This window comes from Equus caballus, chromosome 4, assembly GCF_041296265.1.
Source record: "Equus caballus isolate H_3958 breed thoroughbred chromosome 4, TB-T2T, whole genome shotgun sequence".
Lineage (NCBI taxonomy): Eukaryota > Metazoa > Chordata > Mammalia > Perissodactyla > Equidae > Equus > Equus caballus.
In genome coordinates this window covers 20446495-20460924 of record NC_091687.1, presented here as the reverse complement: position 1 = coordinate 20460924, position 14430 = coordinate 20446495, and the positions used below count along the sequence as shown (strand labels likewise).

Below are 14430 nucleotides of genomic sequence, written 5' to 3'. Positions count from 1 at the left end.
TGGTCAGGCAGTCATCTCTGTTGGAAATGTTCCCCTTATTAGAGTCATATTTTAATAAAATTTGATGTAGACATTATCCTAAGAAAATTATTAAACACACACAGTAAGACTCATGTACAAAGATATGACAAGCAGCACTGTTGATAAGAATGAAAAACTAGAATGCACTGGAATGGACGGCATTGGGAAATACATCGTGTTTGATACAACTGTGTGAAGAAATACCTTGAAGTCATTAAAACATCAAAGAAACAATGACCTGGGAGATGTTTGTGGTGTAACGTGAAGCTACACAAGCCTGATTGCAAAACTGTCTGTGCCGTATGATCCCAGTTATGTCAGTATGTCTATTTATAAATAGATGTGCAAAAGAATACTGGAAGGGCATAGTCTAGAGTTTTAAAAGTGAATCCGGGAATGGTCGGTGATTATCAGGTTTTTTTCCCTTGTCCCTTATTGTATTTTCCAAATACGTTACAATGAAAACTTATTTTTATAATAAAAAACTAATATATGTGTCTGTATGTGTTTGTGTGCGTAGGTATGCATGTGTATATGTATGTGTGTATATGTATCTGTTTGTGTATATGTGTGCATATATGTATGTCAGGAATTTCCACTTTACGTGGTCCTCCTGCCTGCTCACAACTTCGGACATCCTGGGAGCTGCCGACATTGTCCTTACACACAGAAAAGAGCAATGGCCCCCAAGCTGACTCCACCTTGAATAAAGTCCTTTTCCTTTCATGTTGTAAATTAACCACCCTTCACAGTTCTCATGACTATGCCCTTGTTACGCTGGCGACGGGCAGACAGGACGTCTGTCGCATTTCGAGGCACTCTGCCCAGAGACTTGCATACCCTCTGCATGCTCCCAACAGCCTCAGCTCCTAAAACCTGGTCCTGAAAACTGGAGGGGAGCTTTGCAGACAGCACGCTCTTGATGTAGGGCTGAAGGAAGTTCTGCAGAGTCACCAGGAGGACATTGCTGCAGAGTAGAAGCAGCTATGGTTTCTAATGGAGCTCGCAGCCAAATTTTTTTTGACTAGGACAAAAAAGTGTAGCAAAAGTGGTGCAAGCAACTTGTCCCCAGGGTTCATTCACCAAGCAGATGACCAGGTGAGCAGGGTAGAACCAAGAATAATGAACGAAGTGTGACCCTGCTTTCCAGGAGCTCCAAGAGGAAGAAAGGCAAACAGACGTTCCCATGACAACAATGATGGGCCCTCTTGATTGGCAGGGACCTGGTCAGGGGCCCACGTGAGTAGCCTTGCAGACTAGATGGTGTCATGCCAGTGTCGCTTACGAGGAAACTGATGCCCAGAGAACTGGGAGCACCTTCCCTCGGCACTGTAGAGTTGGGATCTGGCAAAGCTGAGAATGGAAGACTCCAGAGGCCCTGCCCTGCCCATACCACGCACATACTTTCTGTCCATCTACAGAAAAAAATAATTAAGCTCAGTGGAATACATAGAAGAATAGGCAGTAGGAAGCAAAAGTCCAAAAGTTAATTCTGACTTAGGAAAACTTCTGCCCATACTCCTTGGTGTCATAGATATAGTTAGTGAGACAGCAGAAGAAAAGGGAAAATGTTAGATTATCTAGACACCGAATAAGCTGGAGAAAAAAACAGAATGCTGACTGTCCCCGTAGACTTGAGAATAAGTAGGATGAAAATTCTCTTTCTGGTCCAGTTTTGGGGCAATGTGTGACTCACGGGAAAATACATAAATTCTAACTCGACATAGAATGCAGTCATGAGTTACATGTTCTTTTGAAGTTCGACACCTTCTGGAAGGAGGCATGCCGTGCAGTGCTAAAATGTTCTGCCTTGCAGAAAAGCTGACGTGGTCCCACATTGGCCACAGAATATACCACAAGCCCCCTCTGGGATGTCACGACTGTAGGGGTTACCCACGAGGACATGGTCATTCCGCCAGCACGTCCTTCAGTGCCTGGACCTGCCACTGTTGTGACCACAGATGATTAAAATGGAAATTTAAATAACTGCACATGAGTCATCTGTAGATCTCCAGCATTTAGAGCCAAGCTGCCTTTTGAATATCAGTTTCCCCCCAAATATGTACTGAATAAGAAGTCAAGTCTGAAAACAAATGTTTCTAATTAACTGTAAAGCAGAGTAACTGGGCCCCTTCTGGAATCTGAGCCCCCAAGAACAGCAACTCCCAGGAGACCCTGCACTGTTTTTGGGAGGGACTCTGAGGACCTTCAGGCCACATCAGGCCTTTCTCAGGGTAGTGCCCGAGCAGGGCACCTGGGGGGGCAGCGGCTGCCCACAGCCTTTCATAACATGATTTCTTCTCTTTGCTCATCTTCAGTCACCAAAGGAAATCTTTTTGAAATGACGCTTATTTTTATTTTCTATAAAAAGATATCACTTTGCAAAAGTTGCTATTGTCAAAATAACAGGCTATGCATATTCATTCTAGAAAAGTTAAAAAAAGGCAGATGAGCAAATTACAATTAATTCTTCTAAGTCAGTCTGTCTGTCTGGTATAAAACAGAGGCATGCTGCTTTGAACCTCGTCGCCTGCCTAGTTAGCCTGTGAGAACCGCCCCATGAGCGAAGTCTTTCAGAATTCTGAAAACCATGGTTGACCTTCAAGAACTATTTCGCAAATTATTTTTGGAACTTTAACTCCTTTAGAAAGGATTTGCAATGACTTAAAATATTTTTAATTCTCACTGAAAACTTTGAAATCAAAAGATTATAATGAAGATTTTTTTAAGTAAGTCTGAGTCAGTGTAATTGACCAGGATCATGATGTATGTTCCGATTATGGTGAATAGAGCCATATAATTAAGTGTTGCAGTCTCAGTTGTCATTCCTGATTATCTCCAAGTAACACTATTAATTTAGAGCAGAACTGAGAAAAATCGTAGACTTACATTCTTTTTGACTAAAACTGACCTAGCCTAACCCTGCTTCCGCCCTGGTCTGAAGTAAATTTCATTTCCTCCAAACTTCCTAGGCCTGCCCAGTTTAGGGCTTCAAACTAAACTAAACTAAACTAAACCCCAGAATCAAAAGCCTTGTCATGTAGCTCCTGGGAAGCCTGGACCCCACCTGGCAGGGAGGTTTCTCTAGTGCCTAGAAGCATCTTGCTGACGGAGAAGAAAGGCAAGCAGCCTGCTGCCCTGGATTCAAATCCTGACCCCAGCAGCCTCCATCTCCTTGATTCTGGCAAGCTATTCTGCCTTCCTGGGACTTCCATTGCTCATCTGGTCAGAGGACAGCAGCGTCTGCCTCAGAGGGAGTTAACATTGGGCCCTGACGTGGCCACTGTGGCTCTCACAGGTAGCACCCTCTGCCTGCCTGAGTGCTGCTGACTTTCCTGCTTTCCTTCCTCATGGCCCCAGCCAGAACAAGATTCCATCAGCACGTCCCACCTCCTGTCCTCAGCCATCTTTTCTCCCTTTTGATCTTGACCTTCCACTGATGGATGCCCCCTTTTGGCCCTTGGATTACCACCTGGCTTCTCTTAAGTGTTTACCTCCGAGTATTTACAAAAAGCTTCAGGATTTACTGAAAATTCCAGCTTACGTCCTCATTTTGAAAAATGCATTTCAACAGACCTAGTAGAGCTTTGAACTAACAAGTAAGTTGGAGGAAGATGAAGAACTAAGACAAAGCTGGCCCGAGAGCTCCAGGCTCAGACCCTCCCAGCTCTCTCGGTTTCTGTGCAAGGGTTTGCGGGGCCTCCTCTGCTCTGCTCAGTCCTCGCACCTGGAGGCCGGGTGCACCCAGGCACGTCCTACACTCCGGACAGCTCTGGGGAGGCAGAGAGTGAAGAGTGCCTCATTTTCTATTTTTACAAGATGATCTCGGCCAAAGTCAAGAGGTCTTCTGAATTCAGTATGAGATTCCCTGAGCCTGCAAGTGAGCCAGCAAGTGTGTCCAGGGCACAAAGCAGAAGTGAGACTGACAGCAAGGATGTGACCCCCACTGTCTACCTGCTGGGGACACCGAGACAAAAAGCCAGGCTCCCCAGAGTGCAGTTTGGGGCCATGGAGATGATGTAACTTCAACCCTAATTATTCTTAATGACCTTCCTTTAGGTTTGGAAAGATTTAAGCTCTTGCTTCTCACTCTGTAGAATGAATGTATAAGAAGCGACAGCAGAGCCTTGGGAGGATGGAACATTCTGTTAGCACATCAGGACTTTTATAACCAGCTGTGGTGCCTTGCCAGTTAGGGGGCTGGGTAACTTGGCAAAGCACTCCTCCCCCACCAACTGTGAAAAGAAAAAGCCTTGTGCTGTTGACATGATTATGCTCTTTTTAATATTAGTGTTTTATTTTTTAAAGCAGTTAGCTACTTAGTTTGCATTGGAGAAAAGGATATTGAGGATTCAAGGATTGGCTTTTCCAACTGAACTGTTCCCGCTGCATCTTACTGGTCATGACGTTTGCTTTCTCAGAATTGCAAAGCTGAGTTGTAAGTGGCCGTCAGGGTCCCAGGCCGCCCCCTTCCCTGGTGTATGCTGGCCTTCAGCAGGAGCCTGCCGTCTTCCCAGCTCCAAGTTGCATCTGAGCACACGCCAGGGGGCAGGCACAGGGGGCTGAGAGTTTTTCAAGAGAGGCTCTCGTTAGCTCATGCCAGGCCCACACTGTGAGGCAGTGCTACTTACAGACCCTCGTTTTACAGAGGAGGAAACTGACTTACAGCGAGGCTGGGTCACTCAGCCACGTTCCCACAGCTAGCTAGTGATGAAGCCAGATTGCAGGCCAGTCTGATTCTAGAGCACCTAAGCAGAACCCCCACCCTATGGCAAGGGAGGTCATAAATGATGCTTTAACTTCCACATGCAGAGCACTGTGCTCACATTACTCCCTCTCAGAGCAACACCCATGGCACAGAAGGGAAAAGTGAGTCTCAGGTAGTTAATAACCTGCCTGAAGTCACAGAGCAAGGAAGTGGCTGAGCCCTGCTGGCACTAGGGTCTGCCTTCTGAGTTCTCCCCCATCCTGGCATTACCCAGATCTGTGGGCTCCCTGGATAAGTTATACCCTGGAGAAATACGAGCCTGAGTAGAGATCTTCCTGCCCAACCGTGAGTTGCGGTGAGACAGAGGCCTTGGCCTGTGCAAGAGGACCTGTTGCGTCCCGCCCAGTGCAAGACGCTCAAGCATCTACCTGGGGGCCGCAGGCTGCTCCCCAGCAACCCTTGGCTCAGGCCTGTTGCGCTGAAGGCTGAGATGGAAACCGTTCTTTGCTTCCAGAATGAGCCCCAAGCTCTGCGCACGTGGTGACTCAAGGGGCAGTTGCTGTGGTGCAAAATGCTCCTTCCAGAACTTCTGGCTTTAAAAGCATGGTGACAGGTAGCTAGCTGGCTGTTCCAGTAGGCTTTTCCTTTTGCCTTAAATATTCATTAGAAATACTCTCATCTGTAACTCCAAACATGTACCCAATTTGAGAGTGCTAGGCAGTGGCTTTCTTGGTTTTCTGTCTTGGGGGTTTGTTTCATCTGTGGTCAGCAGGCCCAGTGAGTTTGGGGAGGTAGCTGGAGAGTGTGGGTCAGGGGCCAGGTGGGCAGCTGTGTGGGATTCGAGGTCCTGTCACTAGAGCATGCTTCCCTTTGTGTCTGTGCCCGCCACGGCCTGCAGCAGAGTCCCAGCTTCCCTGCCCACTTGGCTGCCAGCAGGTCCCGCCAGCCTGGCAGTCTCTGGTAATCAGAAAGCAGTGGACGTGGCCATATGACAAAGACCATAAATCTTAGCTTTTAATACTCAGACTATATATATAGGCCCTTGGGGGCATGGCTGTGGAGCCACAGAGAGGTGAGGAGAGAGTATGAAGAAAAATGCAGTGGGGCTGGAAAGAAGATTAAACGCTGGTGCCACAGCTGATTTGGGGCAGGAAAAGTGATAAATGCACTTGAAGAGTGTATTTACACTTCAACATAATTTAAATTTCCTAGAGAGGATAATGTTCATTGTAATCACAGATAACCTTATTTAAAAACTTAGGAAAGAAGGAAAATTAGGAACATGCTGATTTTGGTAGTTGAAAGCAACTATGCTTCTATGTATAGAAGACATGGTTGATAATATAATTAGCAGATGTATAAGGAATTATATGAATTCACTTGCGTTTTCTAAATTTGTTTTTCTTTTATGTTAACACATTTTTTTTAAAAGTTTTTACCTATAGACCAGAGGCATATTTTGTTTAGATTAAATTTCCTTTTATAGATTCAGTCGTGCTGGCTCTATTTGAATATTTAATTTATTTTGTAGGAGTATAACTTTCACTGAGTGAAACATAAATTTCAGAAAATAGATGGGTGGATTTGTTTAAAAGTGAAGTGAGTTGAAAGCAGGTCCCTAAGTCCTAACCCTGTCCTGGTCCTTGCATGGTTTCTCTGGGGGGTGCTGGCTGAGAGGCAGCAGGCAGGGGTGGTGACCCCGCCTACCTGGAGAGCTGTGTAGCCTCCAGCTGCTGTCGGCCAAGCCTCTGAACTCAGAGCTCAGGGCTTGGGTGAGCTTTAACTCCTTGCTGACCAGGAGCTGGGGGAGGGTTGGGGATGGTCCTTACGGGATGGTGCCATCCCTCTGGGACTTCATGCTGGCAACTCGCCTTCTCCTGCCAGATTCCTCTCAGTGGAAATAGATGTTCAGACAAAGTGAGCACTTGGTCAAAAACACCAGAAAGGGGACTGAGAGAGAGCGGGAGAGCTGGAGCCAGTTTATATGACCAGCTGACACTCACAGGCCACAGGGAGCTCCGGCTCCGAAGTTGCAACTGACAGCATGAGGTGCAGGGACAGAGATTTTCAAGAGATTTGGCAGACAGGCCTGAATTCAGAGAACACATGTGCTCAGGCTCTGGGTGTCCTGCTTGTTATTTCACCACCACGGGAAAAAATTAGCAGAGATTTTTCTGGCGTATTGATCTGAGTTTGTGTTGCTGTTGTCATGTTGTCATCACCTCCACCTCGCAGGGCTCGCACACTTCTCAAGTGTGGAGCCTGAGGGGGAGCGATTGCATCAGGCTCAGGGAGGGACCTGATTGGTCTGCCCAGCATGGCTTGATCCACTACCTAGAGGACGAGCCTAAGGCAGCCTGCGAGCAGCTTCCCTGCCTGCCTGGAGACAGCCTGCCCGCCAGGGCTCCTCCGTCCCACAGCCAGCCATTGGTGGGCCAGCTCCCGGAGGGGTGCCCAGCCTACCAGGGACGGTAGGGAGAGGCCAGGAACTAACTCCCTTTCAAGAGACAATCTTGATTTAAAATGCCATCTTGTTCTTCTGACTGCTTTTTCCACGCTGTGGAGGTAAGATTTTTTTTAAAGCATCATGCGTTCTTTCCAAAGGTAGCATCCCTCTTGGTTCTGTAGCTAGGCAGAGGGGCAGGCTCTACTGATGATTTTCTGGATTTCTGCTGGGTTGTCCCTTTGCCCAGGGGCTATTCATTTGTCATGACTTTGATCAGTCCCAGGAAAATGAAGCTTGCTTGTAATTTTGTCGGGGGAAGGGGCCAAAGAATTTTGTGACTGAGTTCTTACTATGCTCTTCTTTTTAATATTTTAAATTTCAGCCTATTCATATTAAATTCTCTCAGCTTTCTTCCTAAGCCTAAATGAACGTGAGATGAGTGGGGTGTGAGGAGGCAGTGGGTGCTGGCCACTGCGCCCTGGATCCTAGGAATGGAGAGCAGGTGGAGTCACCAAAAGTTAGGATTTCTGTTGCTTCCTTTGTTTTCACAGTTGATTCAACCAAAATGTCCAAACCCAAGACCACCAGCAGTAGTTTAAATGAATTCTGTCGCTTCCTAAGACAGGTTGTTGAGAAGCAGCTCGTACACTCTGATTTGGCTGTGCTCTGCGTCCCCTGAGGTGTCCTGGGCATTTTAAGAACGTCATGTTGTAACTACATGCTCAGCCCCATCCGAGGTGGGAGAGGGCAAGACGGAGCGAAAGTCGACAGTACTCGTCCTGCATACCTGCTGCTGGCAGTTACCTGCTGCTGGAAGAAAAGTTATCCATGTGTTGGAGCGCTGTTGTCTTTACTTTTGCTCTTTTATTTTGTTTCAGTTTTTATTTCTTTAAAACCCAAAGTTGTTCATCTGTAAGTGTTACCTTTATGTGTTACAGGATGTTAAAGTCTTTAGTGAAGATGGGACGAGCAAAGTGGTGGAGATTCTAGCAGACATGACAGCCAGGGACCTGTGCCAGTTGCTGGTTTACAGAAGTCACTGTGTGGATGACAACAGCTGGACGCTAGTGGAACACCACCCGCACCTGGGATTAGGTAGGGAACAGCACCTGGAGGTGCTCAGTGTACAATCAGATGAAGACCACAGCTGCCAAATGTGTCACCACAGTGTCCCCTGCCAGAATAGTAGGCAGTCTCTGTGTTGTCCTCCATGCTCCTGCCTCTTCTCTTTCTCCTCAAGTTTCACCTCCCTCCCTTCCAGCCCTGTCTACTCTGGTGCTTTCAGAATCTTGCTCTTTGGTGGTTGAACAGTACCTTCCCAAGGGCTCAGACACAGTGAGAAGGTTCTCGTTCTCCCTGGGATTGATTTAGCTGGAGAACCTGACTGCGAGAAGCGTGTGGGGCTTGCTGCACACCTGTTGTTGGGGGTGGGGGGAGCCTGCCCCTTGCATGATTCTGGCATCATTCTGCAGAGAGGAGCTCATCCACCTGACAGGAGTAGGGGAGCCATGCTGCCGGTCTGTGTGAGGCCACAGGGAGGCCCACTGGGAATCACAGCGCACTGTTAAGCAATTCCATCTAAGTTGGAGTCTTACAGTGTATCTCAGCTGGTTTGTAATGCTTCCCCAGAAAGCGTGTGTGTGCGTGCATGTGGGTTGTGTGTAGAGGACAAGAGGATATTTTGAAATATGTACTATTTACAGAACTTGTTGAGGTTTTGTTTTCTCTTGGATTTTTGCTCAGGTGGTCTATTTCAGGTAAAGAAGCTTTTCAGACTTTTGTTTAAATTCTTTTGAATAAAGTATGATGCTTTCAAAATCCTAGGTACATATTTAAAACAAGAATTTTCTCTAAATCAACAGCTATCTCTTCCATGTTGTGAAGGAGAGAAAAACTACACAGATTGTAACCTTTTTCCCATGGTTCTAAATTTTTCTCATGAATCTTTTTGAAAGATTAATAAATCAAATTTAAACCTCTAGGTCTGGAATATTCACTTAACTAAATAGCATTCTTTCAGCTGCTGTTGTACAATATAAGCCTAAGTGACGCAGTGTAAATCTGGGTGGGCAGCACTTGGTCACTGTGTGCTAGCTCCCCCGTACCGTCAGACATATGGCGTGAGTTTTAGAGTAAGCATTAAGAAGACTTTCCGATTTCTTTCTCATCTATGTCAATCTCCAGAGTGCTTGTGTGTCACCATACGCTTTCTCCATTGTCACTAGTAGCCTTCTGCTGCCAGGTGCGTTCAGTGGTGCCACAGCATAGCGACTGGTGACACTATTCTTCCACAGAGACTGACTGTCTAGCTCCAGTTTGGGACATCCATGAATGGATCCTACGGTGGTCTGATAGGGCCACCAAAAGCATCTGTTGACACATGAGTAACTTGGAAATTAAACAATAGTTGGAAGCCTGCAAGTATGTATATATACACACACATGCACATATATACACCTATATGTATACACACATATATATACATACGTAGACATACACACACACATATATAGAATTAACTTTAAAAACATGTCTGCATAGTTGAACACGAATATTGTGGAAAGTCCTTTCAAAGGTCTGAATAGTCTCTTAATTTGAAAGGAACTGTGAAAGGACCTCTGCAAATATTATAATACGTGAATATAATTATACAGACTGAGAGAAATATAAAATGGGGACAGATACACAGAAAAAATTTAACATCTAATGACTGAGAAATTTCAATTCCAGTGTTTCTTGTGGTAGTGCCTGCTTCTAGAACATCGTACAGTAGATAAAGAAATTATATATGTTAAAACTTTGGAAATGATCGACCACATGAGAAACAGTTTATTCTGAGGGAGTTGGAAAAGAAATGCACATGTACACACAATGTTCTTAGGGATGTAATATTTATATTCTTTATTCCTTCTCTTATTCTCAGATGCACTTAACATACTGTAAAGGGGATAGTACTTTGTTATGAAATCAAGTAAAAAGAGGGGGAAAAAAGGAAGGGAGAAAGTGAAATGACAAAAAAAAGAAAAAGCATTTAGATCAAATCTTGGACCCTGTTTGACAGAGAGGAATTAATGCAGTTAATCACAAATGCATGGAGTCCCCGTCGAAGACTCTCCCTGAGTCCCTTCTCCCCCCAGCTCCTTTCTCGTTAGCAGCAAGTGAATACGTTTGCTGATGCCTGGGTTCTGTAAAGGACTTACGAGGTTAGCAACCGCCATGCGAGGCCGTCCTGTAAGGTCAGCGCCCACTGAAACCTTCCACTGCTCTCAAGGAGCCTCTTGCAGTCCTGTCACTGTATCTTCTCTGCCTGTCCTTCTGTTTGTGATACAAGCCTATCAGTTAATTTTTTTTTAATGGGTTAAGTTTCTGTTTAGGTGAAAGTCCTAGTCTTCCCACTATTCACCAGCATCCAGTTGTCAGACACCCAGTAGTGTGAAAAGGGAAGATACAGGACCCTGTTCCACACCACCTGTGAGGTGGGCACTGTGGGGGCGGCTGCCTTTCAGAGAAGCCCTTGGTGTTTCAGCATTCAATCCCTGAGAATGAGTGTGAGTATATTGGCCTTTTGCAGAATTCCTTGCTGGATAATGTTCTGCTCTATTCCTTGTTCCCCTGGCACACACAGTCAGCGCCCCCTGGTCTCAGGGCAGAACCATCTAGCCCCACGTCCCCATCACTGATAGCCCCTTTTAGGAAGGCATTTTCTCTTATGGTATATGTTGGAGTATCATATGGTATATGATGGGCACCTGCACAAACACGAGGGTCGTGGCTTTGGCAAAAGGTAGGCATTGCTTGCAGATCCATAAGGCAGCTCTTAAGGGAGATGGTCACCCCAGCCCCCAATAACGGAGGCCATAAGTGAGCTAATTCCAAGGGCATTTTTAGTCTATGAGTAGCCTCAGAAATTGAGGATTTCAGAGCACAATTACTATACTGATCTATGCAGCGAAAATATTAGATCCTTAACAACATTAAACCTTTCCCACCCGCAGAAATGAGTGATGATTTTAAAAAGATGAGACAGTCTCAAGATAGCCATTACGAGGTGGTTTCCTTTTCACTAAGAGACCCTGCATGTGTGTGAGTTTCCACAGCTTCCAGCAGCCCCACGAGGGTGCCAAGCCCCGTCGTTGGCAGGAACATCATAGTCACGGAGGAACAGGAACAGTGGCAACCTGCTGGCATTCTGAGGGACACCATCTCTGACTGGTGGGAAATTCCCTGCCCTCTCTGAACCGCGCTTGTTGCCAGAGCCAGGGCAAATGACCCTTCCTCATCCCCAGTGTCAACTCTTGAAGTCGTTTACCACTTGAGATAGTTTTAAAAGTTGGGGCCAATCCCTGGCCTTGGGAGGCAAAGCCCTTAGTGACCGTAGGTGAGCGTATTCTCTGTTTTGTGATTTCCAGGGCCCCCTCCAGGGTGCTATCTGTCCCTTTGGTAATCTCTTCTTATGTCAGCACGCCCCGCAAGGCCTGCTTGTTGGGCATGTTTTGGTTTTAGTATTTGTGAAGAGCTTTTAGCCATGGGAACACTGTCTCTGACCAAGGCCACTCCACAGCCGCCAAGTCCAGCCCTGGGGCCGGAGAGGGGCAGTGGCTTTGGAAGCTGTTGCCATTCTGTCTTCCCCACGCACGCGAGTGAGCTGCAGGTCTCCAAGGCTCACCTCAGCCAGGACCCGTCACGCGTAGAGGACGGAGGGATGTGACACAGCCAGCCTGCAGCTCTATCAAGTAAACAAACCACTTTTTAAAGGAATTTCGAAAAACAGACTTTGGCACGCAAAACAGCTTCCTGGTACCCCCATGAACTTGAAAGTGCCACTACAGGTAAACTCCATCCATGGAGCATGGGGGCTCCTGGCGCCCGGGGCTCCCACACCCAGGCCTGAGTGAGCGCAGGCATCGGGACGGGTGGCCAGGAGAGTCTGCAGCGTGGTCCTGGAGCACAGTGAAGTGAGGAGCTCAGCCAGGTCCTGTGAACTTCGAGGATTTGGAGCGTTCCATTGTCATGTGAATTAGGTAGAAACATCTTAAGAGAAAGCACAAGCTCTTTCTTGGGTTGTTTTCAGTTTTGTGTTTGTTCCTGGTCAGGTGAGAAAGGTGTGACAGTCACCCTTTGAGGACTCGGCCTTGACCCCTCGGACGCTGACATCTGGGCGTGGAGACGGGTGTTGAAAGAGCAGCAGCAGCACCTCGTCTGTGCTTGGTGCTCAGAGGGGCCTTCACAGCTGGTTCTCCTCCGTCTCTGTCTTCTTGTCATTGCGTCTGAGAGGCACCAAAATGACATCCTTTCCTCAGTGAAATATAGAAATAGAAGGAGGGCTGCTTATCAGGCAGGCATATCTAGACATCAGGCATGTTTTCTGTGGGCTTGTTATCTCGCCGATGACCCTGTTCACAATTTCTCACAGTCTGGCAAAGCCCTGGGCAGCTGTGAAGTGCTCATTGACAGCCAGCTCTGTTCTCTGCAAAAGATAGGCTGTGCTGGGTGACTGCACGGGGCTTTGTGTGGGCGTGGAAATGGGGAGCAGTGCGCTGGGACGCTGATGCCCTCCTGGGCGGCTCAGGTTTCTGCTTAGGAGTTGTGTGTCTACTGCACATTTTAAGGCATAGAAGTAAGATTTGCTTTTTTGAGTTGTCTGATTTTTAAATATTTTTCCTGTGGCATAGGGTGGTGGAGTAGATGCTGGACTTTGTTTCAGAAATTTGAAAAGTAGGACTATCCTTGGAGGGATGTCTGACTCATTTGTAGAAAAGTCCTTTTGGAACATCCTGACGAATTGTAATGTTCCAGTTTTACTTCAGGGCGTTGTAATAATAGGAAGTTTATAGATGGCAATGTGATCGTTTAATAGAATTATTAAGGTCATTTGAAAATACGTGTATTTAGAATCATAGAGAAAATTAGAACTGGAAAAAAGGGCTTTGAACTGATGTTTCTAGGGTCACTTTTTGACAGCTGTGACAACTGGTGCTCTGGACATTCAGTGGCAGACTGAGACAAGACAGCTCTTGAATCTCTTGGATCTGTCTTCCTGACCCCACTGCTGTCTGCTGTCCCTTGCCTGGCTGTGGGTACAGAACAGGGAATTGGGGCAGCAGCGCTTGTTCTCGCCTGTAGGGGTCCTTCCAGACACATGGATTCCCTGCTCCCCCTCTGCCCTGGGGTCTGACCACCCAGGACACTTCATAGCCTATTTACGCTGCTGCATGGTCTTCCTAGGATCTTGCCAGGGCGGGACCCAGGGAGGCAGAAAGAGGTTGTCCGGGAGGACAGGCGCCTGCGTGTGCCTTGGCCCTGTGCCCCCTTAGAGCTGGTGATTCCCCTCGGTCCTGTGGGTCTCTCCTCAGGACTCTTGGAGACAAAATGCCTTTTTCTTCGGAGCTCAACATCTATCTTACGTAGCTTCATCCCCAATTTTTTATTTCTCCTTATTTCACCTGGTAAAAAATTTTATTTCTATACACCAACCATCAGCAGGTTATGCATTCTTGTTTTTTTCCCTATAACTTACAGAAATATTTTCTCTGAATAAAAATCTTAATGGAAGTCACTGATCTGTTTTCCACCTGGAAAATCCATTTTAAATGAATGACATTAAGCCAACCTCTTTTTTGAAAGCACACGTAACAGTTGTAATCATATGCTCAAGCTGTGCATGGCTCTTCTTTTCTGTCATGAGGAAACGTAGGGCAGTGTTTTGGTTCATGTGTTGCCAGCAAATTCTCTCTGCCGCCAGAGACGAGTGGACCTGTTCGTAGTTCAAGGGTGATGCCAGTGGCCCTCCCTGTGGTACCATGACCTTTCTGGCAGTCATGGGGAGGAAGTTCCTTTCCTTGGCAAATTTGGGCTTTAAATATATTTTTACCAATTTTATCCTTTCCTTGTGGTATCACAACCAAGGCTGAATGTGCTTCTGCATGCCAGCGTGGCCCGTCTCAGACGAGCGTCCTGGAGACCGTCGTCCTCTGCAGACAGATAATCTTCTTCCACGTTCTGAGATGGCTTTGACTTAGAAACGCATTCACTCTAAACTTCACCTCTTCCTTGAGATGAGGCTTTTCTAAGGATGCAGCTCTAGCAGCGTGAAAGGAGGTAGAGGCTTTGAAGGACCAACTTCCCCCTTTTGTGCCAATTTTGTAGTATCTCTTCCTCTACCATTTTGGCGTCAGGTCACATGTTGAAGCTGCCATACATTTGCTGGTATTGTTTATTCCATTATTTAGTATGGGTAGTTCCCAGTGGCCCCCCA

At 46.6% G+C, this 14430-nt stretch overlaps 1 protein-coding gene across 7 annotated transcripts in view; it reads left to right on the top strand.

Moving 5' to 3' along the window:
* GRB10 (growth factor receptor bound protein 10) overlaps window positions 1-14430 on the top strand; it is a 205153-nt gene that overhangs the window by 151476 nt on the left and 39247 nt on the right. For all 7 annotated transcript variants that reach the window (XM_070264433.1, XM_023639064.2, XM_070264430.1 and 4 more), the window contains one exon: window positions 8114-8270. In XM_070264433.1, the coding sequence (XP_070120534.1) occupies window positions 8114-8270 (157 nt within the window). The remainder of the gene's footprint in view (window positions 1-8113; window positions 8271-14430) is intronic.